At 39.3% G+C, this 15,568-nt stretch overlaps 3 protein-coding genes across 3 annotated transcripts; 1 reads left to right on the forward strand and 2 right to left on the reverse strand.

Moving 5' to 3' along the window:
• Positions 1-353: 353 nt before the first annotated feature.
• LOC129566291 (CAD protein) lies at positions 354-9,431 on the reverse strand. The gene is made up of 8 exons (XM_055442080.1): positions 9,103-9,431; positions 7,602-8,076; positions 4,038-7,393; positions 3,706-3,900; positions 3,521-3,625; positions 1,205-3,223; positions 831-1,115; positions 354-746 (listed from the first exon to the last, which is right to left on the reverse strand). Exons 2-8 carry the CDS (start codon positions 8,011-8,013, stop codon positions 447-449), a joined length of 6,672 nt encoding a protein of 2,223 aa, XP_055298055.1. The 5' UTR covers positions 8,014-8,076; positions 9,103-9,431; the 3' UTR covers positions 354-446.
• Positions 9,432-9,902: 471 nt separating this feature from the next.
• Positions 9,903-15,564, reverse strand: LOC129565850 (zinc finger protein 616-like). The gene is made up of 4 exons (XM_055441127.1): positions 13,762-15,564; positions 12,194-12,198; positions 11,019-12,147; positions 9,903-10,936 (listed from the first exon to the last, which is right to left on the reverse strand). Exons 1-4 carry the CDS (start codon positions 15,448-15,450, stop codon positions 10,085-10,087), a joined length of 3,675 nt encoding a protein of 1,224 aa, XP_055297102.1. The 5' UTR covers positions 15,451-15,564; the 3' UTR covers positions 9,903-10,084.
• On the forward strand, positions 12,661-13,753 carry LOC129566296 (tubulin-folding cofactor B). Its single transcript, XM_055442092.1, has 2 exons — positions 12,661-12,848; positions 13,012-13,753. The coding sequence occupies exons 1-2, from the start codon at positions 12,750-12,752 to the stop codon at positions 13,621-13,623; spliced, it is 711 nt and encodes a 236-aa protein (XP_055298067.1). The 5' UTR covers positions 12,661-12,749; the 3' UTR covers positions 13,624-13,753.
• Positions 15,565-15,568: the final 4 nt, after the last annotated feature.

A 15,568-nucleotide genomic window follows, 5' to 3' on the forward strand; every position in this document is an offset into this window, starting at 1 on the left:
GTATTTTCTGTGGCAATCACTTTATGATCGAATCGAGCGTTTGGTGAATTATATCAATGATTGTTTGATGGCTCAACCATTGCTTTGAGTTCATCGCGTACGACTATTCATAGAGTATTCACTAAAACCAACAAATGCGTAGGTAATTTGTCTTGGATACATACAATATTGAAAGAGTTCTGGTTTTGCTGGTCTTCTTTTCGGTAGAAAATGACGCATTGGTGACGAACGCAGAAATATTGATCACAAATCCAATACTAATGTTTAAATTTCTATGCAACTTTGGACACAACAAAATGGTCTCATTTCATTTTGAAAACTAAAGTAAATAGAAAATAAAAGTATTCGATGCATTTATTCGATCAGTAAAAATTCGTTGTTTTTATTGTTGTTTGATCAATTATAATAAACAATTAGTCATGTAAACATGGGTATAAATTCGTTTGTTATTCAGATTTGCCGAGTACCATCGCAAGCAATGCCATTCTACAATACATTCCATTCTCGGCTTGTCTGAAGTATGCAGCGCGTGGATCATTGTCGAATTCCTTTGAAATCTCATCAACGCGTGGCAGTGGATGCATAACAATCATACGACGCTTGGCCATTGTCATGAGATGCGGCGTTACAACGAAGTGACCACGTACACGGTTGTACTCTTCTTCCGTTTCAAAACGCTCCTTCTGGATTCGTGTCATGTACAAAACATCTGTTTCAGGCAGAGCTTCAGCCAAACTGCTGTAAATCTGTTTGAAGAAATTCATGTTATTCAATTGAATGTGAAATGTATACGAAATTTAATCTAGATCCTGGACAGTCTTTTCATTTACCTTTTGCTTGACACGTTTCATTTCTGGACTGTTTGTTATATGCTCTGGCATAGACAAACTTGGCGGGCTGACGTAATTCAATTGAACATCATACAATGTTAGCAGCTTGGCCAAAGAATGAACAGTACGGCCATTCTTCAAATCACCCACCATTGTAATTGTCAATTTGTTAACAGTACCGATTTCTTGTCGAATCGTGAAAATATCCAGCAAAGCCTGTGTTGGATGCTCTCCCACGCCATCGCCAGCATTTATGATTGGTTTTCGACTGTGTTGACTTGCTTGCTGCAAATAGAATCGGAAATTATTCGGTTAAAAAATAGAAAAAATGAAGAAATCAAGAGAAAAAAAATGTAAACCAAAGTTTAACATACCAAAACGGCTCCACGATCTGGATGGCGCAACACGACCACATCGGAGTAGCCGGCCATAACGGTAATACTGTCACTGAGAGTTTCTCCTTTTTTAACTGATGAGCTCGACTCGTTCATGTAAATGACTTGTCCGCCCAATCGGAGCATGGCAGCGGCAAAACTGCAATTGGTACGTGTGCTAACTTCATAGAAGATCGAAGCCATAATTTTGCCACGAAGAATATCAAGAGTGTTGCGTTCTTTAGCGACACGACTCTTGAAAATCTGTGCCAAATCAAAGATATCATTCAATTGTTCTTTGCTGAACATGCTAGCGCTGAGAATGTGCTTTCCGTACAATCCATGTTGAATGGACGCATTTTGTGCGGTCGTCACTTGAACCAACTCTTTTAATGTTGTATTACTGGCTGAATCACATCGTACTCTTGGCAATGGCGATGGTTGTCTGATGATTCGGTCGGTCGAAGCGAAATGTACATTTGGCTTAACAACTGGTTCGGCCAGTAGTTTTGTGAAGAAATCATTTGTTTGAACATCATTCATCAATTCAGACGTTTTGGAGTCTTTCAAACTGGTTTCGAACACATCACTGCCAGCCGATAGATTCTCAATCTTCTCCAAAACATGCTTGTAATCTGTCTTCGAAACGGTGTTCCATTCACGAACATTTTGACCATAGCCCGGCTCAATCAACACTTCACCATCGACAAATGCTACTTCGCCACGCAAAACAACACGATGAACGGATCCTTTGACTTTCATTCCAGCGAATGGTGTCCAGTGTGCTTTTGAATGGGTCGGTTTCGCTGGAATCGTCCATTCTTCATCCAAATCCACTTCGACATAAGTATTTGGTTGTTCTGGTAAATTGAAAATTTTGCGTGGATTGCGATGAAATTTATTGATAACATCTTCAAGTGTTAACCGCCCTTCATTGACTGCATTCAACAGCAATGGCAGAATCGTTTCAAGGCCTGGGAAACCTGGAGGCGGTTTAGCTGAATCTTTTTCGTCGATGGTGTGCGGTGCATGATCGGTTGCAAACACATCAATGTATTCTAAATTCTCCCATAGGGCGGCTTGATCTTCCGGCGAACAAAGCACCGGTCTCACTTCGGCACGACCCGCACCAATTAGAGGAATGTCATCGGTTGACAAGAACAAATGATGTGGGCATACTTCGCATGTGATTTTCATGCCACGTTTTTTGGCCGTTCGAATGATTTCCATTTCTTCTTTTCGTGCAACGTGAGCAACGTGAATGGAACGCTCCAAAACATTTGCCAAAAATATAACGGCGGCGGTTGATTGCCGTTCGGCGTGCACAACAAGTGGCGCTCCTTTTGGCCAATTTTTCAAATGTTTCTTCCAAATGAGCATATCGTTTAGCTGAAGCGTTGAGAACGTTTGATTTAAGTACATTTTAAGTGCAGCTGCTTCTGCTGCTAATTCATGGATCACATCGTAATTGTCAGAGGATGCACCCACATAAATACCATAATCACAACGTGCCTTCAGTTTGGCAATGTCTTTCACCAATTCGAATGCGTCTTTATCGGTGATTGTAGGATTGGTATTTGGCATAGCTAAAACCATTGTCACACCACCTGCCAATGCTGCAGCCGTACCTGATGAAAAGTCTTCTTTGTGCGTTGCACCTGGATCACGCAAATGTACGTGCACATCGATGAAGCCCGGCAATTTCTTGATATTGCGCGATGTCATGCAATCGGTGTGTGTTTTCATTACAGGTGCTCCGCCAATCAATCGCATCGCTTCGACCAACAATTTGGTACATTTTACATCGGTAACCAGTGGAATGGTTAAATCAACAGCCAATCGTCGAGTACGGTAGCCATGCGTGATGAACGATGACACTCGGCGACCGCCACCATTTCGCATCGGTAGATTGATTACCAAGTCAATATTTTTCTCAGCCAAGAATTCAGCCAAATACTGTTGATCACCACTGTCGCCAGATTGGTCGAGCTTTTCGAATGTCCAGTGAACCGATTCGATCTGATTTTGGATGAAATGAGAGGAAATTTAATGAGTTTTTATTACTGAGGAGTTAAAACTAGAAATCAAATTGTCTATTTAATTGAAATAAAATCAAAAATCCAAATTAAATAAATTCTAAAATATCTAAAAATTGATGGTAAAATTGTCTCATAAATTAAGCTCGTCGTTTAGAAGAGGGAATATACTTCAAACAGTTTTTTTTTTTGAAATTTCAATTGATTTATAAAAAAACCAAAAATCCACATTATTTGATACTCAATCAAAAAATAGAACGAAAAATAATCATCAACTCACATCAACACCGTGTTCAGCGTAGAAATCACCGGTTCCCATCGATGCGTACAATTTATAACCCATTTTCGATAGAGCGCGAACAGATGGCAACAATTCCAATTTGTGCTGTAACAAAGAGTCATTAGAATTTATTTTTAGTTACGCACGATGATTATGCAAATAAAAACAGCTGTGTAACTAGTTACCTTGAAACTGCCGATACTAAGCAGAATTGCACCTTTTGGTATTTGGAAACCGGTTGACAGCATGGCTTTCAGGTATGCTTCATAACGATTATCACCGAAACACGCGACTTCACCAGTTGAAGCCATTTCAACGCCCAACATAACATCGGCCCCGGCCAAACGAGAGAAACTGAACTGTGGTACCTTTACGCCGACCTAAAAGTTGAAATAGAAAAAAGAATCCAAATGTACATTCATTGTGTAAAATGCCTATTAAACACTCCCAATGCTGTGTGAGATGAGAGTATTTAATGATATTTATTTGATATGAATAAAATTTAAAAAAAAGTTACCCGTCCGCATCCTTTTAATACGTTCACCGGTTCAACATCCATTCCGACGATGACTCTGGTGGCCAATGCCACAAAATCGAAACCGAGTGCTTTCGAAACGAATGGGAATGAACGTGAAACTCGAACATTACATTCGATGACTTTGAGTTCGTTGTTTTTGGCGATAAGTTGCATGTTAAATGGTCCGGACACATCCAAAAGTGCGGCAATATCACGAGCAATAATCTTGATTCGTTCAAGTGTTTCACTGTTGATGTCCTGTGGTGGTGTTACGAGAGTGGCATCACCTGAATGAACTCCCGCATTTTCAGCGTGTTCCGAAACGGCCATGCACAGAATTACACCGTCGCAAGCAACAGCATCAACATCAATTTCTTTGGCTTCGGTCAAGAATTTCGAAATTACGACTGGGTGTTCTTTGCTCACATCCGATGCTGATTTCAAATACTCTTCCAAATCTTGATCATTGTGTGCGACATTCATTGCGGCACCAGATAGCACATACGATGGTCGAACTAAACATGGGTAGCCGACTTCATTGGAAAATGCAAATGCTGATTTTAAGTCGGTCAATTCTTTCCATCGCGGTTGTAAAATGCCCTTTCGGTCCAACATACGTGAGAATTTGAAACGATTCTCAGCACCATCGACACTTTCCGGTGAAGTTCCAAGAATTCGCGCTTGTTGACGATGCAAATCCATGCAAATATTGTTGGGCAATTGACCGCCCATCGACAAGATTATACCTTCTGGATCTTCGTATTCGTAAATATCCATAACTGATTCGAATGAAATCTCTTCAAAGTACAAACGATCGCACATGTCATAATCGGTTGAAACGGTCTCCGGATTGTAATTGACCATAATCGTTTTTCGGCCAAGTTTTTTCAGTTCACGCAAACAGCCGACGGCACACCAATCGAATTCGACTGAGCTTCCGATTCGATAGACTCCGGAACCGATGACCATTGTATGATCGGCGCTTGGTGTGACAATATCATTTTCATTTCCATTGTATGTCAAATACAAGTAATTTGTTGTGGCTGGCCATTCACCCGCCACCGTATCAATTTGTTTGATCGATGGTAATGCACCGATTTCTTTACGATGTTTTCTCACAGCCAATTCAGTACTTCCAACCGCTTGTGCCACTTGTTTGTCCGAAAATCCGAACTTTTTCGAGCTAATCAGCATTTCGTCTGACAGAATGCCACCGAGTGACTCCAATGCGGTGATATGTTGGATGATATTTTGGAATTTGTTCAAAAACCATGGATCAATTTTGGTTAGCTCGTTAATTTTCTCCACGGAATAACCAGATTTAAGTGCTGCTGCCAAGACATACATGCGTTTATCGGTTGGTTGTTTCAGTTCAACATCGTTCACTTGTTTTACGTATGGATCGAATCCGTTGACATTTTCATCGACCATTCGCAACGCCTTTTGAAATGCCTCTTCGAACTTTCGACCAATGGCCATCACCTCGCCGACACTCTTCATTGAACTACCGATATTTTTACTCACGCGCATGAATTTGGCCAAATCCCATCGTGGCACTTTTACTACACAGTAATCCAAACTTGGTTCGAAACAAGCCGTTGTTACTCCGGTAACGGTGTTTTTGATCTCAGGCAATGGAATGTTCAGTGCTAATTTAGCGGCAACGTAAGCCAAAGGATAGCCGGTCGCTTTGCTCGCCAGCGCTGAGCTTCGAGACAAACGTGCATTCACTTCGATGATGTAGAATTCTTCTGAATGCGGACTGAGAGCGTACTGAATGTTACACTCACCGACGATACCAAAGTGACGAATGACTTTGAGCGCCGTGGCTCGAAGCATGTAATATTCGCGATTGCTCAATGTTTGTGAGGGTGCTACAACGATACTTTCGCCGGTGTGAATGCCAAGTGGATCGACATTTTCCATATTACACACGGTTATACAGTTGTTGTATGCATCACGAACGACTTCGTATTCAACTTCTTTCCATCCCTTGAGAGATTTGTCAATGATCAATTGCTTTGAATGTGCCAAACCTTGTTCGGCCAATTTGATCAGCTCTTCTTTGTCGTTGGCAAAACCACTGCCCAAACCACCCAACGCAAATGCAGCTCGAATCATCACTGGATATCCCAAATTTGAAGCGGCAGTCAATGCACCTTCAACTGAATAAACGCAAGCGGATGGTGCAACTTTTTCTCCAATAGAATTAACACGCTTAGCGAATATTTCACGGTCTTCAGTTTCAATGATCGATTCAATTGGTGTACCGAGAATTTTCACGCCATATTTGTCAAAGATGCCATTTCTAACCAGCTCAACGCCACAATTCAATGCAGTTTGTCCGCCGAACGTGAGTAAAACACCTTGTGGTCGTTCTACTTTGATGACTTGTTCGACATATTGTGCGGTGATTGGTAAAAAGTACACTTTATCAGCCATTCCACGGGAGGTTTGCACAGTTGCAATATTTGGATTTATTAAAATGGTTTGAATGTTTTCTTCTTTAAGTGCTTTAATGGCTTGTGAGCCCGAATAATCGAATTCACCAGCTTGACCAATCGAAAGACCACCCGAACCCAAAATGAGCACTTTACGTGGTTTGGTAATTTTCACATTTTTGCCCGGTTTGAATTCCAACTCTTCGATGATGCGTTGTTTCACATTGAAGCCGGCGTTGCTATTGTTTTTCACAGCATCCAAAAATACATCAAACAAACATTCAAGATCGTCTGGACCGGCTGTGTGCTCGGGATGGAATTGTACACTGAAGAATGGTTTTTCGTTGTGTACAATACCTTCGTTGCTGCCATCGTTGCTGTTTTCAAACAAAATTTCCCACTCGTTGGGAATTGTCTTCGAATCAACGGCATAACCGTGATTTTGTGAGGTCATATAACAATTTCCGGTGCCTTTATGGACGCAAGGCAAATTATGACCACGATTTCCGTACAACATTTTGTACGTTTTGCAGCCGATGGCAGTAGACAGAAGCTGATGTCCCAAACATATACCAAAAATTGGCTTCGTTGTGCCCGACTCAATCACATTTCGAATATTGGCAACGGTTTTCTCGCAAACAACCGGATCACCTGGACCGTTGCTCAGGAACAGACCATCATATTCTTTGCTATCTAATTTATGGTTCCATGGCACAACATCAACACGAGCACCACGCTTTAGGAAGCAGCGGATTTGATTCAATTTTAACCCGCAGTCAACGGCACAAATGCGAGGATAACCATTGGCATTGTACGTTTGGACGGATTTCACAGATACTTCGTCGACAAAATTTCGTTTGCTTTGGTCAACAAACGCAGCCGTTTTTCGAGCGGAACCATTTTGGATGATTCGACCTAGGATGGAAAGTGGAAAATGAGAAAAAAAGGAAAAAAAAAAACATTTCAATAATTCAAAAAATGTTTTAAAATTCAACATTCAAAATTTCTTCAAGAAAATCTCTTGATTTGTTTTGCAATCTCATTTTTATTAGTATGCATTTTTCTTTCCAATTTTTTTTTGCATATTTCGACATCAAGCATAAAACTCCCAAACGCCACTTACCCATAATCGTGCCCTTTTCACGAATCTTCTTCGTCAGTGCACGTGTATCGACGCCGCTAATACCGGGAATGTTATGTTTTTTCATCCAATCCGAAAGCGATTGTTTCGAACGCCAATGTGACGGCTTATCGCACAATTCATCGACAACCAGCCCATCAACCCAAATTTTGTTCAACGATTCAAAAAATTTCGGCAAGTCATATTCATCTTTTTCCTCTCCTGGAATACCATAGTTACCGATCATCGGATAGGTGAGCACAAGAATTTGTCCATGATACGAGGGATCGGTCATCGATTCTGGATATCCAACCATTCCGGTTTGAAAGACAACTTCACCATCTATATCGATTGGTGCGCCGAAGCTCTTTCCTTTGACCGAACTCAAATCTTCAAACACTAATTCTGCTTCCATTTTTGCTACTCAGTTAATTAACTGCTTTACAATTTTTTTTTATTTTTCTATTCAAACAATGATCTGAAGGAAAGAAACAGAGAATGTGGTAAGAATATGGAAAATTCGATAAGGTATTGAAAAAAAAAAATCCAGGGCCGTAGCCAGGATTTTTCCTTGGAAAGTGTGGTTCCACTTTACCAAGTGATAACTTGCCCCGAAAAAACAACTATTTTGAATTTTCGAGGTTTTTGACCAATAACTTGAAAAATGTCCAAAAGCCAGCCCACTTTTTTTTTCAAAATAGTTGTTTTTTCGGGGCAAGTTATCACTTGGTAAAGTGGAACCACACTTTCCTAGGAAAAATCCTGGCTACGGCCCTGAAAAAATCAGCAAAAAATACGCGGGAAATGATTAAAAATCAAACGCGAAGCAAAACACACAGAAGAGGAAAGATAAGAAAGAGATTGTCTAAATCTGCCAAAGAGATTTTGTCATCAGTCAAAACGGCATTTTCTTGTGTAAATAAGTCGGTGAACCCCACGTTTAATCGAAAAAATGGATGGCAAAAAATTAATTCATCTTCAAATATCACAAAATCAAATCGGCCACCAAGCCCATTTGAGTTAGAATACAATCGTTTTATTCAAAATTCACCGAGACACGCAATACATTCACGCGATGTGTGTCACACGTGAGACGAATTTGTAGACAAAAAAATATAGTAAACAACAAGACGCACATTCATACAGCGATATGCTGAACAACGACACAACACACATTATCAAACACTCATTCTCTCTATATTGTATAGCTGGAGCTAGGCAACGTATGTGTGACAGCTATTGCGTATTAATAGCGACGGAATGAACTACGCAGTCATTGAACCACCTGTTTGTGACCAATTTCGAAAATGGATGTAAAAACCAATCGAAAAGCACGCGATTCAAATCATTTCAAACTAATCACAGAATACTCTATTTAATAAAACAATTGGCAATAAATGAACACGTTGACAGCATGGGAAAAAGAACAAACTGCACCGGTGCTTTTGCCTCGAAGAAAAAAAAACAATTGCCGGTAGTATAAATAACAGGAAAAATCACTTACTCTGGTTTATCGCGATTTTTGTTTACTACTACTTGTCGCTTTATTTTATCTTTATCGCTCAATTAAACTAATAAAATACAATTGAAAAGTGAAAATTGGTTTGTTCGTTTGTGAACCACGTGGTTTTACAGTCGTTCCTTGAATAAACCGTATTTATCAGGTCAGTCGTCAATGAACAACTGAAAAGAGTATCATGTAGTTTCTATCATATATAGCCTTAAATTCGTCAGTTTGCCATGCTGCACACACAAGCAAACACGAATCCCGTCTCTGTGTATTGCTCACTTCGTCTCTCACACGCGCTATGCCGCTTAAGATTTCGTACTGATATCTGTGTGACAGTGTGTGCAAATCAAAACATACCGTGCCCGCCGCCGGTTTGTAATAAAAAAACAAACAGAACTGGTTCTGTAGATGTGTGATGCTGATTGCTGTGGTGAGAACGACAGATGTATGAGAATATAGAACATGTAGCGCGATAAGCCGATATTTAAATGAATATTCTACTCCTATCCTTCTCTCATACACACGCAATGTGAACGACTTCTTCATTTGTTTCGTTTGTTTGTGATTCCTTCGCACATTGTTACACAAATGTAGACCGGCTGTGTGAAAATGCTGCGTTCGCACATCATTCTGGTTGACAACCTTATGGCTTCGACTAGAACGCTGGCAAATTCGTATAACCTGTTATCAATTTTAAATTTCATTTGTAAACAAATTAATCTCACCAATTCGTTGTCCATTTTTTTATGCAGCCGAGTGTCGTTTTGGTTCGATGAATTCAAATAAAAGACTCATTTTTCAATTATCGCTTCTTTTTTTTAAAAATAAAATCTCTTTATTAAAATTAAAAGAAAAAAATGCTTCTCGATTAGATTCTAAATATAACTTTGTGTAAAATGTCGTCATTCGATTGTAAGCTGGACAAATACATCTAATTTCCAATTATATTGCTAAACATAACCAATTTGTTCGCTTCTTATCGACTATTTGAGAATGCCGTCTTTTGATTTGTGTGCGTTTTAACGTGTTTGCCGCGATCGCTTGAACAAGAGAATGCTTTGCCACAATATTGACATTGAAATGGTTTTTCTCCTAAATGATTACGCATATGAATGCGATAGCTATTCGAGAATGTAAACTGTTTTTGACACATTTCACATTGATAGGGCTTCTCGCCCGTATGAATTCGCATGTGCTTTTTACAATCGCTGTGCGTGATGAAACATTTTTCGCAGTAGTCACATTTAAATGGTTTAATTCCCGAATGGATTTTCATGTGATTGCTCAACAATCGCTTGCCTCCGAATGTTTTATGACACACTGAACAGGCTTGTGGCTTATCCTCTATCTCCGGTTTATATTCTTCGTGTTGCATTCTCCTGTGACGTTTCAATTGTGATGTCGATGTAAATCGAGTGTTGCATTCGCCGCATTTATACGGTCGTTCTCCAGTATGGAGACGAAGATGTGTAACGAGTAGATGATTGTAAATGAATGCTTTATCACATTCGGGGCATTTAAACTTTGGAACCATCGTGTGAGTTTTTTCATGAATTCGCAAATGCGTGTGATGCGTAAATGCCCGGGGACAATGGCTATGGCTACATTTGAACCTTTTATTGCTATTATGCACTTTCATATGGGACATGCATTGCGATTTTCGACGGAATTTTCGTTGACATTGATCGCATTCAAAGGGTTTTTCACCAGTATGCACACGTTTGTGCAAGGTCAAATTGATTGATTGCACAAATGATTTATCGCATTGATCACATTTAAACGGTCTATCGTTCATGTGCACTCGCATATGCGCCTGATAGTTGCTCGACTGTGATAATAAAAAAAAATATGAATGAAACTTAAAATTGTTGATGTTGAAACTTACTAGATCTTTCATTTTTCGACTATACCTGTGCGAATGCTTTGCCACAGAAACACTTGAATGGCCGTTCTCCACTGTGCACTTTCAAATGCTTCTTGTAATTGCCACTATGATTAAATAATTTGCCGCATATTGAACACTGGAACGATTTCTCATCGGAATGCACCAATTTCATGTGAGACTTTAAATGTTGATTCAATACAAATGTTCGGCCACACTCGGCGCAACTAAATGGCCGTTCGCCCGTGTGAAGAACCATATGTTTCCGTAAATTGCCGGAATGATGGAAAACTTTGCTGCAAATATCACATGTTCGCTCAAAGCTCGGCTTTCGTACGACACCATCGATCACTTCACCTTTGTGCACTGTGTTAATATGTTGTTTACAATGATCGGCTCGAGCAAACGATTTTTCACACACTGGACAATTGTGACCTTTGTCTATCATGTGTGTTCGAGTGTGTAGCTTCAATAAACTTGCGTACGCATAGCTTTTGCCACAAAATTTACATTTGTGTTCCTCTTGTGATTTAGGCCGACCTTTCTTTTTACCGCTCCCCTTTGTTGGATCAGTCGTTTTCTTTAGTGATTTCTTTTCATTAACTTCGGATGGTCTCTTATCTTTTGTCGTCTCTTTTTCTTTCACTTTTGCTTTTTTCTTTACATTGGCTTCTGGTTCAACGTCGGTTTCAATATTGACTTTCTCCTCATCCTTGACGTCATCGTTATTTTTGATAACGACTGCCGACGACCAATCTGTGCCAAAGTCTTCTGTACTACTTTTAACATTTAATGCTTTAAATTCCGTTTTGGACGATAGCGGTGCTAATGGTTCATCTTCATAATCGTACGAAATATCCTCATCTCGGTCGAATGTGTCGTATCCATAGTCATCATTATGATCAGAATCCTCGTCAGGTCTATCCTCTTTGATTTGAACTACGGTCACTTCATTCACGTTAAAGTCCTCGAAGCACGGTTCAACATACTCCACTTTCACCGGCAAAAGACATTGGCTATCAGCAAATGGATCGCAAGCTAACTCGACATCATCATTGTTGTGACACGCCACAAACTCTGGTTGGCATTTCTCTTTTGCTATTTGGCAGTTTTTATCCATTTCTTTGTGAGCTGAAAATGCAATGAAAATATTTCTACTAAATTAAATCAATTGATGCACGAAAACAATAGCCATTTTCTTACTATTTCTATTTTGATTTTTTATTTAGAGATCATAATAAGGGAAAAAAATACATGTTAAACAAAACACTAGGTTGACGTAAAAAGTGAAACGTCAAGAGAAAGTATTGATAGTGTCATTTTTATTCACCACCAGTGTTAAGGTGGTTCACATTTCTATTGCTTGAGATTTCGATTGAGAACAAAATCATCTGTATCTGAGTCGAACAATCCATCTATTTGAAATATTAGTTTTTTTTTCGTTGATTAGTTTTTTGTTTGAACAATAATTTAATAATAAAAAAAATGAATTGGAACTATTTTACACCAGTCAATTCATTTGAAGCAAAAAAAGAAGAGTTTTACTCATTTTTATCAAAGTGAATGTATCACCGTCGTTTGAACATTCAAACCATTATTTGTCGAATCAAAGTCAAATGAGTCGTTAGACACTGTGAATTGTAGCCAACTTTACTCAGCTGTATCGTTGACAGTTGTCAAGTGAAACAAAAGTCCATCGCAACATTAACAACAAAGTCGCTAACAGTGGAAAGGTGTAGAAATAATTTGCCGCATCGAAATGGGTGATTTTGTTCAAATAAACGTATCAAACAATCAAAATGACGTGATTAGCTTTGAGAAAAAGTTCCCGAGGGACATGAAAATTGCCGAATTAAAGGTAACTTTTGAAATAGGCAAACATTTGTTTTGGTTGCTACGTTTTTTTTTTTGGTTCGGCTTCATTGTGACTCATCAATGCCTTTTAATGGAATTGACCAATTTAGATCGACATGAAATCATCTTGACAGAATTTCCAACTGATTATTAATTTTTTTTTAAAGCTCAAATTGGAAATTATAACGGGAGCCGGTGCTGGCACAATGCAATTGCAGTTATTCAATGGTGATACGTTGATAACACAGTTGAACGATGATGAAAAAGAGCTCGGTTCGTATCCCATTGAGAATAACATGCGAATTCACGTTGTGGACAATTTCCAACGTTTTATTGGCGATGAAAGTGTCGAAAAATTTGATTTAACCGACAATCAATACGAACAGCGTCGCAACACCGTACGAGATTATCTCAAATCAAATCGATTGGGTAAATACAACGAGGAAGAAATGAAAGCCATTAAAGAGCGAAGAAAGGAAGAGGAACTCGAGCAAGAGAAGAAAGCTGCTTCGATTAACATTGGCGACCGATGTTTGGTTACAGCAAAGGGACCTCGTCGTCTTGGTACGGTCAGATACAAAGGTGCATTCCATATGAAACCGGGCATTTTTATTGGTGTTGAATACGACGAACCGCTCGGAATGCATAATGGAACTGTTGATGACAACAAGTATTTCGAATGTCAAATGAAATATGGGAGTATGGTACCCATTGCAGCTGTTGAAGTCGGCGATTTCCCACGAGAAAACGACGGACTCGACGACGACGAGGAAATCTAAATGCACAACTTTGAGCTTTGAATGTGATTTTGAAACAAATGAGCAAAACTAATTGGGTTTTTCTTTACTCTTTTCTTTAATTATGAATTCTTTCTTAAAATTTGCTACAAATAAATTTTTTTTCACCTTATTCTAAACTATTTTTAGTGTTCTTTCGTGTACTTTTATATGTTTGGCACGGTCGCTTGAAGAAGAAAATGCTCTGTCACAGTATTGACATTGGAATGGTTTATCTCCTGCATGATTTCGCATATGGATGCGATAGCTATTCGAGAATGTAAATTGTTTTTGGCAAATTTCACATTGAAACGGCTTTTCTCCTGTGTGCACACGCATGTGCTTCTTGCATTCAAATTTGGCGATGAAACATTTTTCGCAGTAATCACACTTGAATGGTTTGATGCCCGAGTGGATTTTCATGTGAGTGGCCAGTAAATGTTTGTTGCCAAATATCTTGTGACATTCAGGACAGGTTTTTATCAGTTCTTCCGGCTTTTCATCCTTATTTTCCGTATCTTCTTCGTGTTGTTTTTTCACATGTCGCTTTAGCATTGTTGTCGATGTGAATCGAGCGCCGCATTTATCGCACTGATATGGTCGTTCGCCAGTATGTATTCGGCGATGTTCAACGAGCTGATGATTGAAAGTGAATGTTTTTTCACAGTCAGTACATTTAAATTGTTGCACCACGTTGTCATCCTTTTGATGAACTCGCTTGTGTTTTGTTAAGTTGATCGCTTGTACAAATGATTTATCGCATTCATCACATTTATGCGGTCTAACGTTCAAGTGCACTCGCATGTGCACCTGGTAATTGCTCGACTGTGCGAATTGTTTTTGGCAAATTTCACATTGATAGGGCTTCTCGCCCGTATGAATTCGCATGTGCTTCTGATAGTTGGATTTCTGTTTGAACAGTTTTCCACAAAGTGAACATTGATACGATTTTTCGTCCGAGTGAATTTTCATGTGTGACTTTAGATGCTGGTGCCATGCAAATGTTTTGCCACATTCGGTACAACTGAACGGTCGTTCACCACTGTGAAGGATCATATGCTTTCGAAAACTGCTGGAATGATGGAAAACTTTACTACAAATCTCACACATTTGCTCGTAGGTTGGCTTTCGCAAGACACCATCGACCACTTCGCCTTTGTGTGCACTGTTGATATGATGCTCGCGATAATCCGCGCGGGAAAACGATTTTCCACATACTGGACAAGTGTGGCCTTTGTCAGCTACATGAGTTGTTGTGTGCCTCTTTAATTCCTTGGCGTATACGAAGCATTTGTCACAAAACTGACACTTGTGCTCTTTTTTTGGCTTAACCTTCTTCCCACCGGTCGACTTTGGTTTTGCATTTTTCTTCTGTATTTTTTGTCTTCTCTGTCCCCTTGCAGTTTTCGCTGGTTTCTTGTCTTTTGTTGTCTCTTTCACTTTTATTGTTTTCTTTGCATTCGCTTCAGGTTCAATATTGGGCTTGCATTCCCTTATGGACGATGACGAACTATTCAACCTATCGCCAATTTTCGACGTGCACTTTGCTTCCAATCGTTCTGAGGCATTGTCTAATTCGATCAATTCGATTTTTGGAATTGATATAAGTTCATCGAAATTATCGTTTCCAAAATTATCATAATCGGACTCCACTTCTCGTTCACCTTTGATATCACCAACTATTAATTCGTTTTTCTCGTCATTTCCAAAGTAAGAATCCACATACTCTTGTTTGACTTGCGGAAAGTCTTGACTATCGGCAAATGGATCGAAGGCCTCCTCTACATCATCTTTATTATGACAAATTAGAAACTCTGGTTCTTTATTCATTTTCAATCGTTTCTTAATCGCTTTGTTAGTATTTTAAAAAGATCCAATTCCGAGATCAAACGAGGAACGTATCTAAACAATAACAAGTTGACATGCGGATTAAAACGTCAAACCTGTC

The sequence above is a fragment of the Sitodiplosis mosellana genome, unplaced genomic scaffold, assembly GCF_009176505.1.
Source record: "Sitodiplosis mosellana isolate CC-2019 unplaced genomic scaffold, AAFC_SMos_1.0 Smas_scaffold_3, whole genome shotgun sequence".
In the NCBI taxonomy this organism is placed as follows: domain Eukaryota; kingdom Metazoa; phylum Arthropoda; class Insecta; order Diptera; family Cecidomyiidae; genus Sitodiplosis; species Sitodiplosis mosellana.

Coding starts and splice junctions, on each gene's coding strand:
- LOC129566291 (XM_055442080.1), bottom strand. CDS start 8,013: ATGGAAGCAGAATTAGTGTTTGAAGATTTGAGTTCGGTCAAAGGAAAG. Junction 3,224..3,520: donor ACGCTGAACACGGTGTTGAT/GTGAGTTGATGA, acceptor ATCCAAAATCAG/ATCGAATCGGTTCACTGGAC. Junction 747..830: donor TGAAACGTGTCAAGCAAAAG/GTAAATGAAAAG, acceptor TTCTTCAAACAG/ATTTACAGCAGTTTGGCTGA.
- LOC129566296 (XM_055442092.1), top strand. CDS start 12,750: ATGGGTGATTTTGTTCAAATAAACGTATCAAACAATCAAAATGACGTG. Junction 12,849..13,011: donor TGAAAATTGCCGAATTAAAG/GTAACTTTTGAA, acceptor TTTTTTTTAAAG/CTCAAATTGGAAATTATAAC.
- LOC129565850 (XM_055441127.1), bottom strand. CDS start 15,450: ATGAATAAAGAACCAGAGTTTCTAATTTGTCATAATAAAGATGATGTA. Junction 10,937..11,018: donor GTGGCAAAGCATTCGCACAG/GTATAGTCGAAA, acceptor TTATTATCACAG/TCGAGCAACTATCAGGCGCA.